This window comes from Pterocles gutturalis, unplaced genomic scaffold, assembly GCF_000699245.1.
Source record: "Pterocles gutturalis isolate BGI_N339 unplaced genomic scaffold, ASM69924v1 scaffold10067, whole genome shotgun sequence".
NCBI lineage: Eukaryota > Metazoa > Chordata > Aves > Pterocliformes > Pteroclidae > Pterocles > Pterocles gutturalis.
In genome coordinates, this window is record NW_010112766.1 from 26,213 (window position 1) to 49,624 (window position 23,412).

Consider the following 23,412-nt stretch of genomic DNA (forward strand, 5'->3'; position numbering starts at 1 on the left):
CTAAGCTAAACTAAGCACTGCTGCTTCTTTTCCATAGAAAAAACTTCCTCTGACAGCCCTTGCTCAAAATATGCAAGAAGGATCTGTCCAGCTCAGTGATGAAACTCTGTTGGGGTAAGTGTTTGGCTTTCTGTACAAGTTGCAGTCTGTCATTTTATTGCCTGCAGGGCTCTAATGAGAGACTTTGGGTACACAAAGGCTGTTTTCAATCTAATGAAACTAATATTTCAAGATTCCTTCTCTCATCTAAAGGGAGAAAAAAGTGAGCAAGCATTTCTTCTGGAGTGACCCTAAGGGCAAGTTTTAGGCTTGCTCTGAATTGCATTCCAGAAGATTCTGATTCTCTGCTATCTTGAAAGCTTTTGAAAGTGGCTTTTCTCCCTTTGGATTGGTAGAATTATCATCTCCATTTAAAGTTTAAAATTTAATGTAAATACTGCATTCTGCAGGTGTGTGTTAATGACTTAAAATAATGCCAATTTGCATTAATAGCTTCTAGTTCAAAATAATGCCAGTTTCCTTATCCTGGTGAAGTGCATATTTGAAACTTACAGGAAAGTGGCTGAAACAAATGAATGTCAATATGCTGAATTCCTAGAGCAAATGTGTTTCCTTGTTGCTGATGGGCATGCTAATGGAGACAGTGTAGAATGACCTTAAAAACCTTTGTGTGCATTTTTGTGAACTGTTGCAGGAGATTTAAACATGGATAAAAAACTTTGAGAATAGGGTTTATCCTTATAACAAGATTAAAAAAAAAAGGTCAGGCCATGGTTTTGGAACCTGAGACTGCTGCATATGTGACTGCTTAGTGTTATTGTGTTAAGACTTTTTCACATTAAAGGGGCTTAGGAGAAAATTAAATACTGCCTTGCGTAATTTTCCTGCATCTGGTGAGATGGAAGGATGGGCTTTGAAATAAATACTAACTTCTCTGCCCCTAGGGCCAGTATAATCACCTAGATGACTTAAAGCCTCCAAAAATGTTGTAATGGCTAAGGAATTTTAGAAGACAAAGGTTTAATAGCACTCCTTGCCTATCCCGAATTTGCCCATGAGGGCATGGAGCATCTTGGGTTTATGCCATTAAGTAGTGCCTCGCTGTATACAGCACAAAGCTTTCAAAAGGGTAGCAGACTGTTTTGTTTTGAATCTTTCTTCTTTACTCAGTAGTAACTCTCATTCCAACTTCCTATAATTCTTAAAGGAAAATGCTAGATACGTGTGGTGATGCAGAGAATAAACTGGCGATGGAGCTCTCTCAGCATGAAGTACAGATCGAAAGAGAAGTTTTAGATCCACTGTGTCTGCTGACGGAGGTAAGTCACTTCAGCCTGGCTGAAGAAATAAATCCAGATTTATGTATAAACTGAGCAAAAAGGCTTTATCTCAGTGCTAACAATAAAACTGTTTTAAGGAACCATGCATTAGTGGTGGAAAGTGGACATGAAATCTACAAAATGCAGTTTGTTACAATACACAAATTAAAAATAAACGTAAGCCTTGAATTCTCCTTTTAGACAGAGATCCCGAACATTCAGAAGCAGAGGAAACAGCTTGCAAAGCTGGTGTTGGACTGGGATTCTGCAAGAGGAAGGTAAGAAATAATTTTAATTACTAACTCTTTTTCTATTCACGTTAACTTCTTGTTGGCATCTGGTCTGATGCCAGTACTTGCTTCCGATATGCTACTTCATGCATGTTAATACTTTGCTGAAAAAAGACAAACTTACATGTAAGTTATTCCGAAAAGGACTCATGTCTACTAGATCTAAACAGAATCAAGGTTTTGGAGCTCTTACTTGTCTATATATAAATAGGAAAAATGCTGAAAACTTATCTTCATTCCAGTTCACTTAAGTTGTCAACTTAACTAAGGAATAGGAGTCTAATTTTCTTACCATGCTCAGTGCTTTGACAGCATTATATTGAACCATCTCCTGGGTAGGAGGCTAGGCTGCCCAGCTTACTGGTAAATCCCTCTGAATGGCCTTAAGCTCTGGTGATAATTTCTGTAGCATTTTTGGGGGTTGGTAGTTCTAACACATTATACAGCCATGTTATGGACTCTGGAGAATGCAGGATTTCTGCTGGATTTTTCTAGTTGTTTAGCTAGTGTGTTCTAGTTGTAGCTGTTTGTGAATGACGCCAGCATGTCATAAATGGTGTATTTTGAGCACCTTCCTTAGTTCTGTTGGAAAACTTCTGAAACTATTGGGTTGGTTTTCTGTGAAAAGGAGCCATAAATGCAGGTGGTTGTTTAATATTAGTTTTCACCAAAGGACTGAAGCCTTTCTTCCGCAGGTATAATCAAGCCCACAAGACTTCAGGAACAAATTTTCAAGTGCATCCTTCAAAAATAGAATCTCTAAAGGAGGAGATGGATGAAGCTGGAAATAAAGTAGAACAATGCAAGGTATGACGAGATGAGCGTCTGTCCTTTGCAGAGCTCTCATTAGCAGCAGCAGCAATCAGAACATGGCTCCTTCTGTGAGCCTCGCGCGTGGCACTGGCTGATTACTGCCGTCACAAATTATGTGGCTGTTAACAAACTGTATGTCTTCAAGGTATATTAATGCTAGCTGCTTTGCCTCTGAATTTCTTGACTTTGATGAGGAACTTTTTTTTTTTTAAGTGGGTACTTACATTATTTTCTGTTTCAGTCTGGTGCAGTTATGGGAAGGAACTGTGTCCTAGACTTGACTGAAATGTTCAGAGTGTCTGTATGCAGTGTGAGCCACCTGGATGAAAGTCAGCCTGCTGACATAGAAGGAACTCTCTGACCATTACAGCTCTGAGCAGTTCACATTCAGTTTCACTTCTCAGTTGTCAAATACTACCTTATGCCACAGTTGAGCTGAGCACCAAAAGCCTTTTAGTAGTGCTTGTCTTCGTATGCAGGGATTGGCCGTGAATGGCGTATTGCTGTGCAAGCCAGTTGTTGACTTAAGTGAGCCGCTGCTTTGCTGTATAAACCAAAGTTAGGCATTTTGAATTAATTTTGCTTGGAAGAATACAAGTAGCAGAGTAAGTGGATTGCTGGCATCCTGTACTGCCTGAATCGATAGTTCAGACTTACTGCAAGCGATGTAAACGTGTACTTCTGGTTTTCTGTATAAGCTGAAATGCCCCGGGAAATGTGATGTACTGTTTTGCATTCTTTTCTTTTTCAAAGGATCAGCTAGCAGCAGACATGTACAACTTTGTGTCCAAAGAAGGGGAATATGCTAGATGTTTTGTTATGGTGAGTATTATTTCACTACGACTTTAATTGCAGCACGTTTGTACATAGACACTCGATTCTCAAAGATTACATTTAGTGTGCTAAACCTTCTAGTCTTGTATTATGTGCTCATCAGAAGCTAATGCTCTTTTTGTTTTTAAAATGTGGCTTCTGTTCTCAGTTATTAGAAGCACAAGCAGATTACCATAGAAAAGCATTAGCAGTCATAGAAAAGGTCCTACCCGAAATTCAAGCCCATCAAGGTAAAGTAACCTGTGCTCTGGCTAATGCTTCTCCTTGCCTGTGCCACCTATGCACAATGTTCTCCTCCTTTATCTTGATTCTCTTGCATGCAGACTTATTTAATAAGGCCATTTTAATCTATTTAACAGTTTTACATTCCCAAGCATAATTCCATCTCTGCTCTCTAGAGTTCTCCAGCCATATTTTAACACACTAATAAAACACTTAGGATCTCTCTGATACCCAAGAGGGTAAAGGAAGGATTTTTCTATTTGCTTGCACTTTTTCCTTGATATCGTGTGACCTTTTGCTAATTCATAACTGGCTTTTTAGGCAAATGAAAGTTTTGTTGTGATTTAGGAATTTTTTAGGGTCCTTGCTTCTTGAATTGTTACTAGGCGATTATCAGAAAAAACTCCTCTCGTTCTAAGGAGCTTGACTTTTTTCCCTACTTTTATGCAATCCCTTTTTCCCAGTGTGCACCCTGCACCGCAGCTGGCTCATGGAGTGTTCACATGATTGTGTTGAATATCAGCAGTTAGGAAAAGCAAGTAATACAGCTTCATCTCTTCCCTGTGCTACTAAGCTTTTTATTGTCAGCAGGAGTTAAGGTGTCTTGTTAATGGTTCAGTGTGAAGGTGCACTGTGTGGTGTTGAAATCGCTGTTCTAAATCCTGTCTGTACTGCCTCTTAATCTGCTAATTGCTTTGAACAAGAGGTAGGCTGGACAACGTCTGAGAAAAATATATTCTAAGCTGAACAAGGCTCAGGTATCTTCAGTTGTGGACCACATGCAAGTTGTAAAAGATTAATCTTTTAAATATATAAATAAATGAGTACCTTGCTGAAAGATGATACAGAATTCTGTGCCCTGTAGAGCTGATGGGAGACGAGGTAATGCAGACGAGCGATGCTCCCACAGCATCAGGGCTGCACTATGGCTGGAGGGAAGGGTCTCTCTTTGCGGATGTGACTGCTTTAATTTTTGTTGTTGTTGTTGCTCAGCTGCTTTGTAGGAACTTTATATGACAAATGCTTCAGAACGGATTAGCCTTCCTTGCAGGTGGGCTAGGAGGCAGGGTGTCCAAGGGTCCGGTGTCTAAGTGTAGCGCATGACTTCAGGTGTGTTTCCAGCTGTCACGCAAATGTGACTTTGAACAATCACTAGGATTTCTTTTCCTAATGTTTCCTGTACCTTGCAAAACTGGGAAAACGACATATGCCTCTCCTGATGTGTTAATGAATGAGAGGAACAAGAGCCTTGCGAGGGATATAGTTGATGTGATTTTTTGTAAACACAGGGTAGATTAAATCCTTTGCAGAAGCACATTGTGTCTTCAGAGGACTCTTGCGAAGTCTTTGTCTTTCTTGACCTTTTTTCCACATAAAAGCAGTAATGCATCTGTACTAACAATAATCTTTTACATCTGCATTTTTTCAACTAAGGCAGCAGAAATGGGTAAAAATAGAAATTGTAGGAAACAAGAAAATTTGCATTCAGTATGGAGAAACTTGTGCCAGTTTTGATTTTGAGTTAAGCAACAATTTCAAAACTGAATTGACAAGTTGTGGAAGTGTTAGTGGTGGGCTGTTAATGTAATTCTAACATGAGACATCAGGGCTAGTAACATCCATTTTAAGTTGCTGATTGCTTGAATCAGCAATAAACTTTGTATTAACAGCCCAGGTTTTTGCACCTTAAATACAGGTAAAACTAATTTCAGCCCAGATGATGCAATCTGGACAAAATTTTTCTCAAAGTTTCTTGCAAACGTAAGCCATTTGGTGTCTTGGCAAAACAAGAATTAATGTCACTTACAGCCATGTGGTGGCACTTGTGTTGAGGCGTAGTGGGATGAGCACTTCCAGTTATTCAAAGGATTTGTGTGTGATGTTCCATCCAGAAAGATGCAGAAGTATTGAACACCAGCAGGCTCATTTTCTCTTTACTGATGCTATAAGGAACTTTACCAATTAAGGGCTGTGAAACTCCTACTGTATTCTGAAAAATTTCTTTGCTTTACTGGAGGTTTTGTTCTTTTCTTGTCTGGGACATAATTCAAGTGTTTGTTAGATGTTTTGCTCAGTGTTTTGATACTCTCCAACTAGACAAATGGACTGAAAAACCAGCTTTTGGAACTCCATTAGAAGAGCATCTCAAGCGCAGTGGCCGTGAAATTGCCGTCCCTATTGAAGCCTGTGTAATGATGCTTTTGGAAACGGGAATGAGAGAGGAGGTGGGTAATACCATGTCACATGCTGTGAAGGACAGGAAAAGAGCTCAGTCAAACTCAGGGGCTGGTGTCTGTGCTTTTTAACAAGTAATTTTGTTCATTAGTGTAGATGATAAATCTTTTGCAAGGGAATAACCTTCAGCACTGTTTGAAGTATCTCTGAGATGAATGCAGGCAGAATGAGCAATTAGGAATGGGCCAAGGTGAGGGGGAACTAAAATATTATCAGATAGCGGTGGCACATTAAGAGCCAGCTAGGTCACAACAGTGTAAGGTGAAGACACTGAACTGGAAACTCTTCAGAAGGAGGCTGTCATAGAACTGCTACTGTTTCGTGCTTGTACTATCGTGTTCTTACCGAATACGTTTTGTTTTTATTATGCAGGGCTTATTCAGAATTGCTGCTGGAGCCTCCAAGTTGAAAAAGCTGAAAGCTGCCTTGGACTGTTCAACTTCCCAGCTTGACGAATTTTATTCCGATCCCCATGCTGTTGCAGGTATTGTGAATGTTCTGAATGAAAACCGGGTATAAACTGATACAGCGCAAGTTTCTGCTGTTCACTTGACTGTTGACTTGCTGCAGGGTAAGGTGTTGATCTCTGTGCAGATAAACTATGAATGAAAATAAATTGAAAAATCACTTCATTGCATAACTTAACACATAAGTATAGGGTGCACGCACTCATCACACTTGTGTTCATGTCTGCGTGACAGAGCAGTGTTTAAAATTCAGGTGATCGTAGTACTCCAAGTATTGTGTTTCCCCTCATGACAAGAGCATTAACATGATCAAGGGAGATTAGAGCCATATGTAGGCCTTTTAATAAGGTCTTTGTTCCGAAGAGATTATTCATAGTTCCACAGTACATGTTTCTGTCAAATTACAGTAATTACTGGAAGACCTTTTGTGTTAGATGTTGAGCAGATGCACTGTGGAAACATCAGGTCTTCCCACTGTTTCACTGGAACTTGGGTCCTATTGCATAGATTAAAATTCTCTCCTCAGATTTGCAATTTTAATGACGACTGAAAGCATTAGCTAAGAGGCTAGCCTGTTTCTGGTCTGCATTGCAGGTGCCTTGAAATCCTATTTGCGAGAGTTGCCAGAACCTTTAATGACCTACAGTCTGTATGAAGAATGGACGCAAGCTGCAAAGTAAGCATACTAAAAATAGTTGTATGGGAAGACATTCTATATATGTTCATCAAATTTGGTTCTTCCTGTATGAATTCATACTTTCGCATTTCTGCTCTAACTGGTAAATATTTTGTGTAACAAATTATTTTAAATTGTGTTGTAGTTTAATACTAATTGCATAAAAATGTGGGGAAATATCTGTTATGTTTAAACATAAGGGCTGCCTCAGACTATTGGCTGCCTAGTACTGATGCATAAGCAGTTTTCTTTCGTTGCAGGTAGAGATAATTCAGGGATTTGACTAGCAGGTTACTGAGTTACGAATACAAAACAGTGCATTTGTTTGGCATAAACGGAAAGGTTATACAGTCATCTCTGTTCACTGCAGAAACAATAATTTTCTGATCTGAAAGTAAGATGTAATGGAAATTTTTTTTCCTTTCAGTATTCAGGACCAGGATAAGAAGCTGCAAGAGTTATGGAGAATTTGTAACAGATTACCTAAACATTATCATGCTAATTTCAGGTATGTACGAACATCCATTGACTGGCAGCACAGCCGCTTTGATGCTAGAGTACCAAGTTTCAAAGCTGATTAACCAAAACTCTAATCCAGGGGTTTTTTTCATGGCCAAATTCAGTTAGGTTTATGCAAAGACATCCTGTTTAACAAGTAGTTGGTGTGCATTGGTGGTGGTAGACTTTTTTTGTCAAGTTAATTCATAATGAAATAGTGATGCATAGAACCTTTCTACTTCAGGTTCATGCTGTTGGCAGTAGTACCTGACTTTTCACCAGCTGTGCTCTTCATTGTATTTTCCAATCTTAGAAGTCACCCGGTTGTATCTTACGTGTTATTTTTCCTTTTGATTTTGCCTTCTGGGAATGAATCGGGACAAAACCAATGCTGGTGACTTCTAGAAGTATGGAAGTTCCATTACAGGATGTTAAAATAGCTGTTGAGTAGGCGTTCTCAATCTAAACATTTTTTCTGAAAAGATAATAGTTCTGTAGTTCCATTTTTCTAAGGTGGGTGGTGCTTTCTTTTCTACCCAGTTCAACTTTTATGATTCATGAGTAGAAACTTAGTAGCCAGCTACCAAGCAAGAAGGCTGCTCATCTTATTTCCGTTCAGTTGGGAGCTGTCTTTGAGTTCTTCAATTTTTACTTAGTTGTTCTCAGCAAGCCATGCTCTTAGTTCCTGTTTAATTATTTCTTTCTTTTTTGTAGGTATTTAATCAAATTTTTAGCAAAGCTTGCACAGAACAGCGATGTTAACAAAATGACACCCAGCAATATTGCAATAGTCTTGGGCCCCAACTTGTTATGGGCGAAGAATGAAGGGTAAGTTGTTACAAAACAGAACTTCCACAAACCTGTTGAATTTCTTGTCAGGTTGTGTTAAATCAAGTAGACCATTCACAGCAATGGACTAGTTGTCTACAAAATATTTCAAATGTTATTTCAGCCTGTGCCTCCAGATTCTTTTAGGCATGCATCTTTTTTAGGAGTATTTCCAGGTGCTATGATGTTACTGAACAGTCTAGGTTTCATCGAAGTGTGAAGTTGCTCTTTATGTGGCACTTAGGAGTCTTGATACGTCATGCTTAGCATAACTTGTCATTTAGGTAATAAGAATTTCTTTATTTTCTTACTTTGATAGAACTCTGTATAAAGTGTTCTACAAATTTCTTCTGCAGATCCCTTGCTGAAATGGCAGCAGCAACGTCGGTCCATGTGGTAGCAGTTATTGAGCCAATTATTCAGCATGCAGACTGGTTCTTCCCTGGAGGTAAATTCTTGCCATAGTTAAAAGAATTTGGTATTTGTGATAACCCTGTGCGGGTAAACCTCCCATAGCTTTTTGCGGTGAGGGACCATTTTGTATACATATGTCTTAGGATGCCTTCTCTCTGTCTCTCAGATCAAGATTTCAATGTGTCTGGGGCATTTGTTGCAATATTAATTCAAATCACTTGTCGCACACTGGGAATGAATATGAGTCTGGGACACTGGAACGGAAGCGGCCTGTTAGTATGACTGTAATGGAAGGGGATTTATTGAAGAAGGAAAGGTATGTTTCATTTTCAGGTTAGGTTTCATTTATTAGCCCACTCCTGAGAACTGGATACTGAGGAGGCTGCAGTCAGACACACTTTTATTGGTCTCAGGAGGAGAATTTAATTGAAATTCTATAGGTAACAGTAGTGATTTATTTCCCCCCGTGTTGGTGCAGCCTGAGGAAGGTTCAGAGGCAATGTACTGGTGTTTACTGCCAGTTATACTCTGTGCATGATAAAAAAACACAAGCAGATAATTACGGCTTCCAATTACCATTTTCCTGTGACAGATTTGGGGGGTCTAGAATCCACTGAAACAGAAGTGTATCTAGTAGCGTCTATCCGTATCTAACTCCTGATATTCCATGGCTTCTTTTTCAAAGCCCATAAGCTGAGGTGGTGTTACCTGGTGCCTTCATGATAAGACTTCTGAGTTGATGATGGTACAGTATGCCACAGCAAACAGTAGAACGCTAAACAATAAAAACTGCTGTTTTCCCATATAACATGTAGTGTAACGCTCATTTATTATCACTCATATCATGAATATTCAAGTGATGTCCTGTTCTGTTTTTAGCTGTTTATGCAAATGTTTAATTGTTACCTGAATGTTAACTATGGCTAGCCACATGCAAATTTATCAGCGCTGAGAGAAGAAAATCAATTCAAGATTCCCTGTCTTCAGTGTAACAAGAATAAAATTCTAGAATATTCATTAAAAAATTCATAAAATCTGTTAGAATTTTAGTCTGCTTATCCATAGTTTTCCTTTAAACACAAATCATAGCGTGTATCCGGTGACTTTTTTTTGTCTATCTTGAAATCTGTACTGCAACTTAGAGATAAGGTGTAATAAAACAAAATTCATGTGGCAAAATATATTCAGTGAGGAGGTGCTCTGGTATGTAAGGGATTTATGTATTTACGTGTAAAATTCCTGAGTGGTTTGACCTCATCGTCATCAATGTCTGTCTTCAAATGTAATTGAGTAGTTTGTTCCAGTTACGTTTAGCTTACCCCTCTGTGTGGATAAGCCAAGTAGCGTTGCATGCCTTAACATCAGTGGTGTTGTACGCAGAAAGTTGAAGCTTTCCTTGTTGCTGCTTTGCATGCTGAGCAACAGGGGTTGCGTTTGTCGTTGTGGGTTATAACATCCAGTTGTCCTGCTGCGTTAATTACCTGGTGTTGGCTGGCGTGGTGTGTTTACTCTCTCTTCTTTCTGTAGCTTTGGTGTCAAGGTTATGGACTTCCAGGCGAACCCTCGGAGATGTGGCACTATAAATAGAAAGCACACATCCCCAGCCTTCCAGCCACCACTTCCACCCACGGAGGCTGGCGTGTTGGCTCAGGCTGGAGCGGAGCAGCACTCCCAAGCTTCTGGGGCTGAAACAAGCCCAGTGGGTGCTGGTTCTGCTCTCTCTGCTGGCACAGCAGAACAGTTACAAAGTCAAGGAAATGAGGATGTCAGGTAAGAGGCATGGCTTCTGCTGGCAGTGGCTTCGCAGGCTGCTTCAGCAGCAAACCGATGTGTCAGCTGTCTCTGCTTCACAAGGCGCTTCAGACTGGAACGCACGTCGTCTTGTGTGAAGCCTTTTCAGACGTGGGCAGAAGCACTGTGCAAGAGCACTCTTGCCATGTGTATTGATCCAGAATCGATCTTCTGAGACAGCATACATCGTTCTGTATGTTCCAGAACTGATCTTCTAAAATAAGAGAATCCTTGCAGGGAAAAAAGATTATTAAAAATACTAAAAAAAGGCTGTACTTCTACCACCCATGCTGACTTTTGCAAGTTGTACTCTGGAGATGTCCACACAGTACGACTGTCAGTTTGCTGCTGAAAGAACAAAACCTACCGTTGGCAATACTGGAAACCTGTTGGTCTCGTTTGTTGTTTCTCATACACGTTATCTGAATATGTCTCTTTTGTGTCTGTAGCCAGTGTTAGTGATGACCAGATTTGCTTGCTAGAAAACTGCAAATAGATATATTGTACTTCAGTATGAGTTTCTTTAGGACAAGCATGTATACAGGCTTTATTGCTGCTTAGTTATTATTGAAACTTTGTGCAATTGTGTCCCCAGTATCAGTATACACAGGCACCAAGACTAGTGGCAGTAGCCTTGACTCTTCCTTTCATGTGTGGTGAAAGCTGCATTTTGCTTTCAATATTTTCTGGTCTGAGAGACACAATAAACCACATGTAAAAGCCTGTAGTGCTCACCAAACATGGACCTCTTGCATAGCATCTTACAGTAGAACACATCCCTGGAGTTTTGATGCAGCATTGACTCCTTTGCATACAGCTTCTGTTCTTAGGTGCCACTTTCACAAAAACAACTTCTCATTTGGAAATCCCCCGCAGACTCGTGTTTCCTCTACAGATGTCCTCTGCGGCACAGGCAGCTGAAACAAAACATTGAGAGTAGTCTCTGAAAGCTGCATCTAAAATCTGCACAAACTCTGCATTCAAGTATTTGCGATTTATTAACAGCATCTGGAGAAATTAGAATTGCCATGTGCCAGTAAAAGCGACTGAGAGGTGTTAGTCCTTTTGCTATGAGTATAAAGACAGGGACACGAGTGAAGACAGCAAGTGCCTGGCAAGAGGAGGGGGCACTGCCCAGTACCACCTCGGCTGGTTCATGCTCGAGTGCTGTGTTTCCCCCCAGTTCTGTTGTCTTCATAGCCAAGGATCAGGAAGAGCAGAGTTCTCCTGAGCTGAATCTCAGAGACTTTACGAGGGTTGCTCCCTCGAGACAAGCTCTGGTCTCCCAGCAAGGTAAAAGCCCAGTTCCAGGTAGGGTGGAGAGAAGGCTTCAGGCAGCCAACAATGGGAAGAGAAACCCTGCTGTCTCCACACGCAGGTTTTTCCCTGCACCCTCCCAAGTGCTTCCAAAGGCTCCAGGGCTCCAGCAGCGAGGGCTACATCTGCCTCACCCGTATACTATACGTAGCAAGTTGGTTCATGTCCTTCGTGTTGTTTTTTTTCTGGCTGAGCCTCACAGATTGCCATCGCTTGGTCCTTAGTAACAAGGTGTACAGATAACTGCCAGCGCATCGGATGTGGTGCTGTGGCAGAATACTTTGCAGAGGCTCCCAGACACAGGGTGATAGCTGTATTTGAATGGGGAAACTGGAGAAGTCACTTTATATGAACCTTCATGTTGGGAGTCTTGTTTCTAAAGGATCTACAAGTGCACTGAGGCTGTGTTAGCATGAACGCTGTACTCCAGGGTATCAGAATTGCATTCCAGCCGGTACTGTGGCACTGCAGAACTGCTTGGATGCCTGGTTTAATTTTGGTAATTAATTACGGGCTTGCCTGAAGCCTGCTTGTCCCTTGTTTGAAGGGTTGTAGCACTGTTCAGTCTCAGTAAATACCAGCCAGTGCAGGAGTTCTTCTGAAGCATTTGAGGGTCAGAACTACAGTGCAGCTCATAATGTAAACCTGAGCGGGTGCAGCTGATCTGGGTGAGGTGTTTTACAGTCATCTTCTAATTTAGCACTTTTAATTTTCAGTACCTCAAAATCTAAGGACAACACGTCTTCAGCTACTCCTCCACCGGTGAGAAATGGCGGGCATGCGGGCGCTGTCCAGAACCAGTCGACAAGTGGCACTAATCAACTTTCAGTTAATCAGCCACAGAATGCGGCCGGTCCCAGTCCCCACGCAATGAGGAGAGGTGTGTTTTTCATTTGATTTTCAAGCCACTAAGTTCCAATTATTTATGTACTGCTTATGGAAATAACGTTATCAGTATCTCTCCCTTTGTTACAGACAACACTTGCATTTCTCTAAGGCGTAGCTATAAATGCATCTTTGACTTTTGGACTCTTCCATGAAAGCTGGTAGCAGCGTTACCAATGCTGTTTAACAAAATGACTCGAAGGCTGTTGGTAGTAAACCTGCGTACACTTTTCTGTGGCTTCCAATTCATATCACTTCTATTTGATAATACATCATTTTATTTTGATAATGTACTTGAGTATTCTTTTGTGCTACTGATTTCTTTCAGGATTTTGCTTTCACAACACAGAGCCATGAAATTTCCTCTCTTCTCTTTACAGCTGTTAAGAAGCCTGCGCCAGCCCCTCCGAAGCCAGCCAACCCGCCACCAGGGCAGCCGGGAAGCCAAAGCTCTGCCCCAGCTGCTCAGCCACCTTCTGTCTCTCCAAAACCACCTGCTAGAAGTTCTTCTCCTCCTGCTCAACATGCAAACCAAGGAGCAGCCCAGACTTCCACTTGCCAGGTTTCCGCACCTCGGAGATATTCCAGCAGTGTTTCCCCAATACAAGCTCCCAGCCATCCACCACCACAACCCCCAACACAGGCTACTCCTCCACCGCAGCCCAAATCAAACAGTCAAACATCTCCTGCTGCACCCAGCAGCGAGCATGGACCAGAGCAGCCCTGTTACACTCCTCCGCAGACTCCAACACCACCCGATACACCCCCTCTGGGAAAACATAATACTAGTTCCCCATCATCACAGCCACAGCCCTCCACTCAAGAAAGCTCCCAGTCTCACTCTCCAACGCAGAGTGGTACGCTGCCGAGGCCACGGCCGGTCCCAAAGCCCAGAAACAGACCTAGTGTTCCTCCTCCTCCTCATCCTCCTTCTCAGCTGGCTGGAGATGGTGTTATTGCAAACTCCTCACAAACAGCTTCCAAAATAGTAACAGGTGAGTGGATTCTTCTGTATTCCGTGTATCCTCAGGGAGAAGAGAATAATGCCTGTAGCTGTAAATGAATTTGAGGGAACAGGACTGAAAACCACAAACAAGTTAAAATATTAAATTGCTCATTTCCAGTTAAAATGCCCACCCACCTGTTCTGTGCAGGAGGAGTTGGGGCACTTCCACAGTGAAGGTCATCATTCCTGAGGCAGAAGGGGGTTTGGGGGAGGGTAGATTAGCTTGCTTTGGTGTTTTTTTTCCTGCGCTATTATAACAACCAGCTCTCTAGGGCTTCCTCCAGGCTCAGCATCACAGCAGTCCGAATTATGCTTATGTATTTGTTGCCAAAAAAAACAAATATTTGGGGGAGGGAGAAAGTGTAGCCAAGGGTAGTATATTTCAGCACATACTGAAGATAATAAAATGCCAAAAGTGATCACTGATACATGTTCTAACAGACAAGATACTAACACAGTGAATGTTTCACCTTACGAGAACCAAGTCTGATGTGCTTTTAAGTTGGACATCCAGAAGCTGAAGAATCACATGGACTTAACTCAATATCTTAGGTCAATTGCTAGATAGATCTTCAGATTTCAAATGCAGCCTTCTTCTGTTTTGAGATGTTCATGAAGTAAAGAGAAACTTTGTCCTCTCATAGGAACTTTATGGAGCTCGTAGTCACTAGTTTGATAGGGATAATGTTAATTTAAGTCTTGTGCGGGGAAAGAGAAGTAACTGCTGAGGACAGTCAAAACCAGCAGGTCTCGAAGTGTTCTCCTGCTGAGTCTCTGCTTATTTTAGGAAATTCTGAAGGAAGAGATAATGAATGTAGGAGACTAATGCTTTTAAATCTACTTATATTTAATAATGGTTAAAATTTTCCAATGACACTGCAGCTTCTCTAGAATAAGACTAATGTAATGGAATGCAAATTATCAATTCTGTTGCCTAACAGCTTTACCCCATGATGCCTTCACAGGTGGGGATGGTTACTGCGAATAAGGTTTGTACTTACCAGAAACATGCAATATAAGCTAAAATGCTCCTGCACAGCAATATTTTTTTTTTGTAGCTTTATTTTGTATATGCGCTTTGGAATATGTGCTCTCTGTCACTCTGTGTTATCTCATTACTACATATCATTCTGTTTGTAAGAGATTTTTAAGACCTGTGCTACTTAATATTTTAAGAGTCCTGTGAACATTAAGTTATTCCTTAGAACAAATTGTAAAAATAACTATAGTCAAATGAGTAGCACTTCACACGAAGTCACCAGCACTACTAGTCCAGAAGCCAAGTGTGAAGCAGTGACCCGTTTAAAAGAGGTTTGTTCTCATCAGTGCAGGCAAACATTGAAGCTCATGTTTTTTCACACAATTCAGGGTTTTATGGTTGCATTTTAATGTAGCTTTCACTTGAGATTTTCAGTTATTTTTAACTACTTGGGATTTATTTGGCAAAATACACGTTCATGTGACTAAAGCCCTTTGCAGAAGAGCACCGAGCAGCACCTGCACTCTGGCATGTTTGCATTTGCATTCTGTCAGCTCCAGCCTCACTAATAGTACTGGTCTGTTCAATCGCAGCTGCCGAACAACGCTTTAATCGTCTCACTGTTCATACCTAATGGGTTGAGATGCTGCCTTTTTGAGGTAACAAGTGCATGAGAGGCTGAAAAAGTTGAGGCTGCATTCCTGAATTATCTCAAGATTTCCCTGTGTGTAGGAAAGACACCGAGATTAGTATTGGATTGAGAAGTCAAGGTGGAAGTACCTTTTCTTAAATTTGAGAAACTAGCAGTAAATGAGCTGCTTAAGCAACTAAAAAAGTAGCTTTGCTTTTTAAAATAACTGACTTTTCCTTATTGTACTTCTGTTCGTCAGCTTTAAAATACAAAAGCATTTTATTTCAGAACTGAATTCAGAAATAAAGCTGGGGTCTGGATCTTTACGGCACTTACAAATAAGAATGGGAACTGTGCTGATGAGTCAAACTTCAAATAAAGACTTAAATTTAGTTTCTAAGTCATGTTTCATAGGTTGACCGTGTTTGTTTTCATTTGGGAATTTTTCTGGTTCTGAGGAAGTTGTTTTAATGATAGCAGACAGGCAGGATCGTTTTACCCTGGTGTAACTGGAGGAACACTCGCCTTCTAAACACCACCCAGGTGGTGTGCAGGGGCTGCTTTAGTAGTGGGGGAGCTGAAGTTACACAAGGCAAGCGTGTGCTGTAGGGAAGGGATGGGCACAACTGAGGCTCTGCATGGACTGTGATTTACAACTCGGTGCTGACGCCTTTGCAGCTGAGGTACAGGCAGAACAGAGGTCCACAGTCATGGTAAATATAAAAAATTATTGAAATCAACAGTATTGAAATGAAGCAGTGTGAAAACTGGAGAGACTCCATATTCCTTTCCAGTGCAAACGGTAGCAAATTGGCCACGTAAATTGTGTGTGGTAAACAAAAGTATGAAAGCTGCCATGCAGCAAAGCCTGTAAAAGAAAGCTGATGAGGAAGGATTCTCCCGCAAAAGACAAACCTTGTTTTGGGGAAGAAAACCAGAACACCTGGGGATCTGTTGAAGTGATACTCAAGCTTGCCTAAGCAGTACATTCAGTACAGGATCATCCACCTTTTCCAGGTCAGTCTTTGTTAAAGGATTAATATTTGTTCTGAATTAACCACTGCGTATTGCATAAGAGTATCTGCTCTAACATTTACACGTGCACATATAAGCACTTATTATAGACTGACTTCTCTAATTCACAGTGTGAAATAGCTGCGTTTAGTTTTAATCTTAAATAGTGGAGCGAGGGAAGACAGATGGGAACAATGGAAGCCAAAGTTAAGTCTGCAGCAACCTTCATAGCATCAGAACAGGAATTCGGAATTGTTTTCAGGACACGGTTGAATTCCTTTGTCCATGTACCGGACTTCAGTAATGCTGCAAATTCTATTTATGGTATTAAAGTAATAAGCCCTAGAAAAGAATATTCTAATCAAAAATTTTATTAAATAATCTAGATGTTTGAGCTGCATTCAGTAGGAACTGTATTGGAAAGTTCAATGGTAAGGAAAAGGCATATGATTGGCCACAAATGTTGCTCCTTCATAATCATGTGTGTGCTAATGCCCGCTACTAACCCGTCACAAATAACACGGCTTGCTTGCATCGTCATTAGCGTGGCATGCAGAAAGAATGGCTGTTTGATGCTCGCTCTCACATTAACGTACTAAAAGTATCGGAGACTAGAATGTGTCAAGTTGTGCATTTGTTGACTGGCCGGTTTCCCTTTTTCCACATACAGAAAACATCCCATCTAGAAATGTGTGTGTTTTATCCAGGGGTTCACTTTTTACTCGATGTAGCTGCACCACTGTTTGTCACAAACACTCCTTTCCTGTGTCACCTCCCACTTTCAGTCACCTCCTTTTCCGATCCATCCTTCAATCTGCTGTCGTGGTAGGGAGAACTTCCATGCCTGCATCTAAAGTTCAGTTGTACCTTTTCGACTATACCTCAAATAAAATTTGAGCAGTACCATAGGCACTGTTCGATACTGGGGAGGGCGCGGTGCCCCTGCTCCTGGGCTGTGTGCTCATCTCCTCTGTGCTCAAGCTCAGCCTGGAACGTGTTGAGTAAGGGGAAAAATGCAAGAAGAATTTAGGAACTCACACGATTGCTGGTTATTCTTCTTTGTCATATTGCTTCTGTTAACAATAGTAAAAATGACTAAAAAAAGAAAAATCTAAAGTTTAAATCTAGTGACTTTAAAGGTACTTAGATTTCTATCTGTTGTAGAAGCAGCATTACACAGTGTAATGGGGTTAAAGGAGAGCTGCTGATGCTATGAAACTTGGTTTCATGGATTGTGGAATTATTTTAAACCCATGAACGTAAGGCTAAGTGAAAAGGTTTTGTTTTAAAGTAGCTCCGGAAATGATTTCTTCATTGCTATCAGAGGTCTACTGAGCACCGATTGTCTGGTAGATGGCACCAGGCACCGTTCACTGCGTACAGCCCAGTAACCAGGACACAGGCTTTCAACAGGAGAGCAGGGCTGGCCAGAGAAATCTGTAAAAGATTCCCCCAGATGTCATAACTGAGGGTGTGTTCTGTGCCTTCTGGATGATTTCATTCACCACTGAAAAGCTTTCTTAGCAGAACAGGGTACTTCCCCAAGACTGCGATACAAGACTTGGGAGAAAATTTACAGTTCACACCTCACAAGAAAACATAAATCCTGGAATTGCGTTTTTGGGAAAGTTGCAGCAGTAGTGACAAGAACGTTTAATTGTCCTGCACAAGACAAGCCGGTTGGTGTCAGGCCACAAGATGGTGGAGTTTCAGGGACTAGATTATCACTGAATACGAAATTCCTGCAGTGTGCTGCTGGCTGGCACTCCAGCAACGGGCTGAGAGCAGCAGGGGAGGCTGCACTCCAACTCCAGTTCTGTGGCCACTTTCACCTCTTCCCTGTCTTGACCATTTATACATTAAGTTGTGGGTTAAATTTAATGCTTGAGGTGTAAGTGAAAGGCTTTGTAGGATGCCTGTCTATGCTGCCTGTGTTTAAAGGCAAGGTGTTTATTTGGATTCTTCATTTATTTCAGTGAGCTAAATTATTTTCTATTTGGAACAGCTGCTGGATTGCAGCCAGTGATGTCATGGCATATTCTAAATGAGCTTTCCAAAATACTAAATCTTTCCAGTTACATTTTTTGAAGTTAGGGCTTTCTCTGGTCTTCTACCTACCAGTGCAGCCAGTCACAAGAAATCCAACATTTTGAGGTCCTTCTTGGACACTTCAGCTTGAACAAAATTCTCCTCCCCTGAGAAGAGGCGATGAACATGATATTCCTGTTGTACACAGGAAGAGGGTTTAATTTGCATTTAGTTTAACTAATTACTTCCTCTTCTTGGGACAGTGCCTCCTTTTGACACCATACATGGTCCTATTGCTTCTAAAAGCCATCAGTGGTGGTTCCCTGGCTGATGACTGAGGTGCTACATTTTTTTGCTCAGTGACCATTCTGTTTTGAATGTCTGGAGTAAAGTACCACTTGCAAGGAGCATTGAGGAACCCGATACTAAATCGCACTTGCTGTCTTCCATTCTTCAGAAATAAGTATTTTTCCTTTATGTAGAAGACTAAACAAAGGTACATAAGAGAAGCAACTCAAGCTTTTTAGTTTGACTCAGCCTTTTTGTGTCCATGTGTGCACGTGCACATGCGTGCCAGCTCTCTGAAAAGCCTTTGTTGACCTTTCCTTTCCCTGCTCTTTCTGAAGAAATGCTCTAGTGAATGTTGTGTCGCTGTCCAGACTGTTAAACTTGCTGTTCCGTTTTTTGTGCAGACTCTAATTCCAGTATTCAAGAACCACTTCAAAGCCCTTCTTCAGAGCTTCTTACGGGGACAGTGAGCAAAGAACTGCACAACCACCACCTCATGCTCGATATTGACAATGATACGGAAAGCACTGCTCTGTAATGGAAACTCTCCGACTCCTTAAAGATTCCTCTCCTGGTGGGAAAACTCTGACCTAACAGTGAAAAGCTTCTTTTGATGATATGGCAAAACTCTGTAGAGTTGTGACTTGTGCATCGCGGAGAAGAAGCCATTCAGAAGAAGTTTAATGATCTGTGTCTCGACAGTGGTTTTCAAAATGTTGGATGGAAGGAATTAATTACTGCAGAAACTTGCATAGGAAGCATAATTGCTGCTCATACAGAAGGTATTAGCAGAAATTTCAACAGAGTAAGGAAGCAGAACATTAGTTATTTAAAGTGCATGTATTACGGAAATAATCTTTTTAATGTCACGGTTAGACTTCTCTTTCTAGTTCTTAGACATTACAAGGAGATACCTTGCAAGAGACATTCCCTCACTGATTTGCTGCAGATTCTTTTTAAAACATGAACCAAAAAATGCCAGAGTGCTGGTGGCGACTGCGGGTTATCGGTCGCCTTGTCAAAACTGTGGATGTATTCTAGTGCCTTGAAGGACTGTCATACTGTAGAAGGAAACTTACTGTATCGTTAATCATTTCAGTGCTACTTAATGATCAGTACTTAATACTTATTTCATAGTTATTTGTATTAACCAAGCCTGCTTTTGTTTATGTGAAACTTGCAACTGTTTCGAGATGAAACTGTGGAAGTGTTTTTTGTGCTTTCATTGAAAATGGTTGAATTTTGAAAGAACTTTGAACAGTTGTTTGGAGTCATCGGGTGAACATTTATAAAAATTAAAGATTGTCTTTTGTCAACTTAAGGCATCTTTATTGCAGTTTGTGGGTAACGTTGCTTCCAGCGGACAGGGAAGGTTACGCAGCCGTTCCCCAGGCTCTGCAGCTCTGAGTCGCTGCCTGCTCAGCTTGCTCTGAAGGACCGTAGCGGCAGCATGCTGGAATGGCTGGGCATCTGTTCTCTGATGGGTGGATTCACAATAAACACCAAAGGGTCCAGCTGCAAAGAGGAGCCCTGGATACAGCCCCGTCATGCAGAGAAATGAGATGGAACAGGCCAAATGGTCTCTGTGAATGAGAGGGAGGGGAGAGGAAACTAGTCAGCCGAGGTAACGTTCAGATAACTAGTTGAATTAATTTACTTAAACTGTAAATTCCTGAATACTTCATAATACATTTTATTGAAGTTATTAAACTTAGTTATTAGACCTTGGTTTTAACTACAAAATAAAACTGCATTTCATAAAGGCCTTGACAAGACACATGGCATGTGTTACAGCTGCTATCCTCTAGATGCTTTCCCAGTTTGAAATCCCAGTGGCTGCCCAGTTGTTCCCTAGTCTCTTACTAGGGTAGGTGAGCTCTGTTAGCGGGTGTAGAGCTGCTCTCCTCTGTTACTACACCAGCACTGGAACACTCCTGTAACTGCACGTTCAGTGTTATACACCAAAAATTCTAATTCTGTTACTAAATTGGATGTTGATCTCTGCGCCAGCATGCAGTGTACCTGAATCCAGGGCAGGCTGTGAAGGACTTAAATAAGTTCTCAGAAAATCTTCCGGACTTGCACCTTCTTCAGCATTATGCAAATAGTTAATGGTCTCTGCTGGGATTACCAGCTCGGGGGCAAGAGTGTGGACACTCTCAGGGGTATCCTCGCTCTCATCCTGGATTATAAACAGCATATTTCAGTGCAGTCACGTAGGAGCATGGGGCTAGGACACAGTTAAGGAAATCTGTCCCCAACAGCAGGGCTGGAGATTCACCAAACACAACTGTGTCCCCTGGTCCCCAGATAGTGGGAGACATCAGCTTCAGGAGGGACTTTCACCTGCCTTTAAGTGATGTTGGGGCAATGGATTAGTTAATCAGGTGTCTGCACAAGATAACCGTACAGAGCTCTAGAAAGAAATATGGAATAAAATAATGAGGTTTTGTAATGCTTTAACACTGCTTCTGGAATCCTCTCGGTGTATATGCTTCTAAATTCCGCTTGGAAGGCGAGTGCAGCTGCCTGTTGGTGTGGCTTGGGGGGATTTCTGGGGCAAGCTAGGTAAATTTCTTAGAGCCCAGTTATTTTGGAGTTTACCTCAAAACTCTGAATGTGGGCTGCCAGTTTAAGTAGGAGGGTAAGGCACTCCGCAACCGCCTCTGCTGTAGACGCCAGTTGTGTCGAGTCTTGTGGAGACATCACGGGAGACGTCGCTGCTGCCACATACCAGTCTGGGAACAGTCTGGTGGGGATGTTATGTGCCACCACTAAAATTTTAATTTCCTGCAGTAAAGCGCTGCGAGGAGAGAGAGTGAATTCCATCCTAAAGTACAGCAAGGAGTTTTTATCGGATGGTCAGGTTTCACAAACTAAGCAGTAAATTGCTGTTTGCATTCCCAGAGCTGTGCTGGAGCATTGTACACACACAGCACGGTGCTCCCCCCTGCCCCAGCCAGCAAAACCTTTTCTAACTGTCCTCTGAGAGCCTTGAGCGACCGGTTGGATGTGAGGGTAAGAAACAAGCAAAGGAGCAGCAGGGACTCCATAAGCAACTGCAGGAGTGCGGTGGTAGCTTCCTTTGATAGGAATTTCATTCACAGCAAAGAAAATGATGCAGCTTTCATGGTTCCAGTGAATTAGTACAGGGCCCCAGAGAAACCCTCAGGTGAAGCTCAAGACGATGAGTGGCTGAGCTCCGAGACTGGTCAGGTAGGGCTGGCAGGGCAAACAGCAGTCTGGAGGGCAGGGACTAATGCTCTCAGGATAATTTTTGGGGAATTCCAGTACATGTATCTACAAATGTGTACAAAGCAGGGTACAGAAATCATACAGTGGATTCCTAAGGAAGGAACGTTCCTATTTTCTGAAATCTGTGAAGGCTGTGGACAGCTGGAGTCTTGGCACCTCGAAGATGGACTCTAGTGCAGAGGGCTGGGCAAGAGCCTGCTGGCAGCTGGGCAGCTGCTGGCTGCATCCAGAAAAGACGTGTTGGCTGGAAAATGTCAGCTCCTCTGTGGTCAACAGGTGTTCAATGGGAGAGTAAAAGCTTGATATAATCACAGCTAATGTTCAGTTTAACCTTAAGGAAGCATTCTACCACTCTGGCTAAAATTTTGCTTCATCTGAGTGACATGAAACACTTACCTGTGACCTTGATTTTGGAGAGAAGCTAAATCTTGGATGATGAGATGGATTGTGCTACTGCAAGACTGCAGAGAAAGGGTAGAGCTTTTACACAATGGCATATTATAAACTAATTTGTGAATTTAAAAATAATTCATCAGCTGCCCTACATGGGCTTTCCCTTGGTGTCACAGGCACTGAGGACAACGCATGTTGTTCCCATTACATCTGGCAGAACGTGTCATCTAATTCCGTCAGAATCACGCTCTGGGGCAGTTATCTGAAACCCTGGCTGGGGCAAATCCCCGAGGTGGGCTGTGCACCCACCACAGCGTTATTCAGGTCTTTAAGCCTTTGTGTGGACTAAGAGATGGTTGTATGTCTGGAGCTAGCTGGGTCTGAGAAGCCAAATTTGTACAGAGATGAATCCAGGTTACTAGATCCCAGTGGGAATTTGTGTAACTTACCTCCACTACATGGCAGATACAGCTGGAGCAGAGGAGGAGCAGCCCTGAGATGGGTTCTCTCGAGGGGTCTTCTAACGCAGCTTCAAACAATCCTCTGTGATAACCTTGTTTCAAAGAAAAACTGGCAGTTTGTCAGGTGGTTTACTGCTGCCAGCAGCGCCGCGTGGGCTGCTTGGTGCTCGCCCTGCCGCCGCGGACAGCACGTTCCCCCGTTCCGCCTTCACCAGAAACACGAAAACACCGCTACCGTGGGAATATCTGACCAGTGTAATTCACGGTCGCTCCTGAGACTGCACCAAAACCTGCAACATTTCAGTGCTGAAGTCTCCAATTCCTGTTAGTGGTTGTTTAAAGACATTGTGACATCTTTGTACAAATGTAGAGACTTCAGAAGCCTCGCGTGCCTGCTGGACACCAGCACTAGCTGATGCAGGTGTTTAAAATAAAACAATTCTCTTAATGAACCCTCTCATCAGACAAAACATTTGGCACACAATCGCCTGAGGAAGTCATGCTTCAGGTTCGTTGCAAAGCCCATACCAGGCTTTAGAGTCTCTCCCCCCCTCAGGGTTTCTAACGGTTGTGTTCTGTTTGCTCAGGAAGGCTTCCCAGGTGACAATTGTCTTTATAGTGCTTCACAAAATAATATTTTCTTGTTTTATGGGCTACAACAAACCCTGTCTGTGCCCCCGCTCCCCCTGCCCCTGTGTCACCCTTTGTCGGTGACAGCTGCTGCAGCCGGGCCATATAGAGGCTCTTTCATGACCTGTTATGCCACGA

At 42.1% G+C, this 23,412-nt stretch overlaps 1 protein-coding gene across 1 annotated transcript in view; it reads left to right on the forward strand.

Annotated features, from left to right (window-relative positions):
* LOC104462293 (rho GTPase-activating protein 17-like) overlaps positions 1-19,109 on the forward strand; it is a 25,812-nt gene extending 6,703 nt beyond the window's left edge. The window contains 18 exon segments of the mRNA XM_010074187.1: positions 38-114; positions 1,208-1,319; positions 1,521-1,597; positions 2,305-2,416; positions 3,176-3,244; positions 3,405-3,486; positions 5,576-5,703; positions 6,086-6,197; positions 6,775-6,856; positions 7,284-7,364; positions 8,069-8,182; positions 8,539-8,630; positions 8,763-8,798; positions 8,801-8,912; positions 10,124-10,366; positions 12,421-12,584; positions 12,970-13,584; positions 18,940-19,109. Coding sequence (XP_010072489.1) covers positions 38-114; positions 1,208-1,319; positions 1,521-1,597; positions 2,305-2,416; positions 3,176-3,244; positions 3,405-3,486; positions 5,576-5,703; positions 6,086-6,197; positions 6,775-6,856; positions 7,284-7,364; positions 8,069-8,182; positions 8,539-8,630; positions 8,763-8,798; positions 8,801-8,912; positions 10,124-10,366; positions 12,421-12,584; positions 12,970-13,584; positions 18,940-19,073 — 2,442 coding nt within the window. The 3' untranslated portion in view covers positions 19,074-19,109.
* The last annotated feature ends 4,303 nt before the right edge of the window (positions 19,110-23,412 follow it).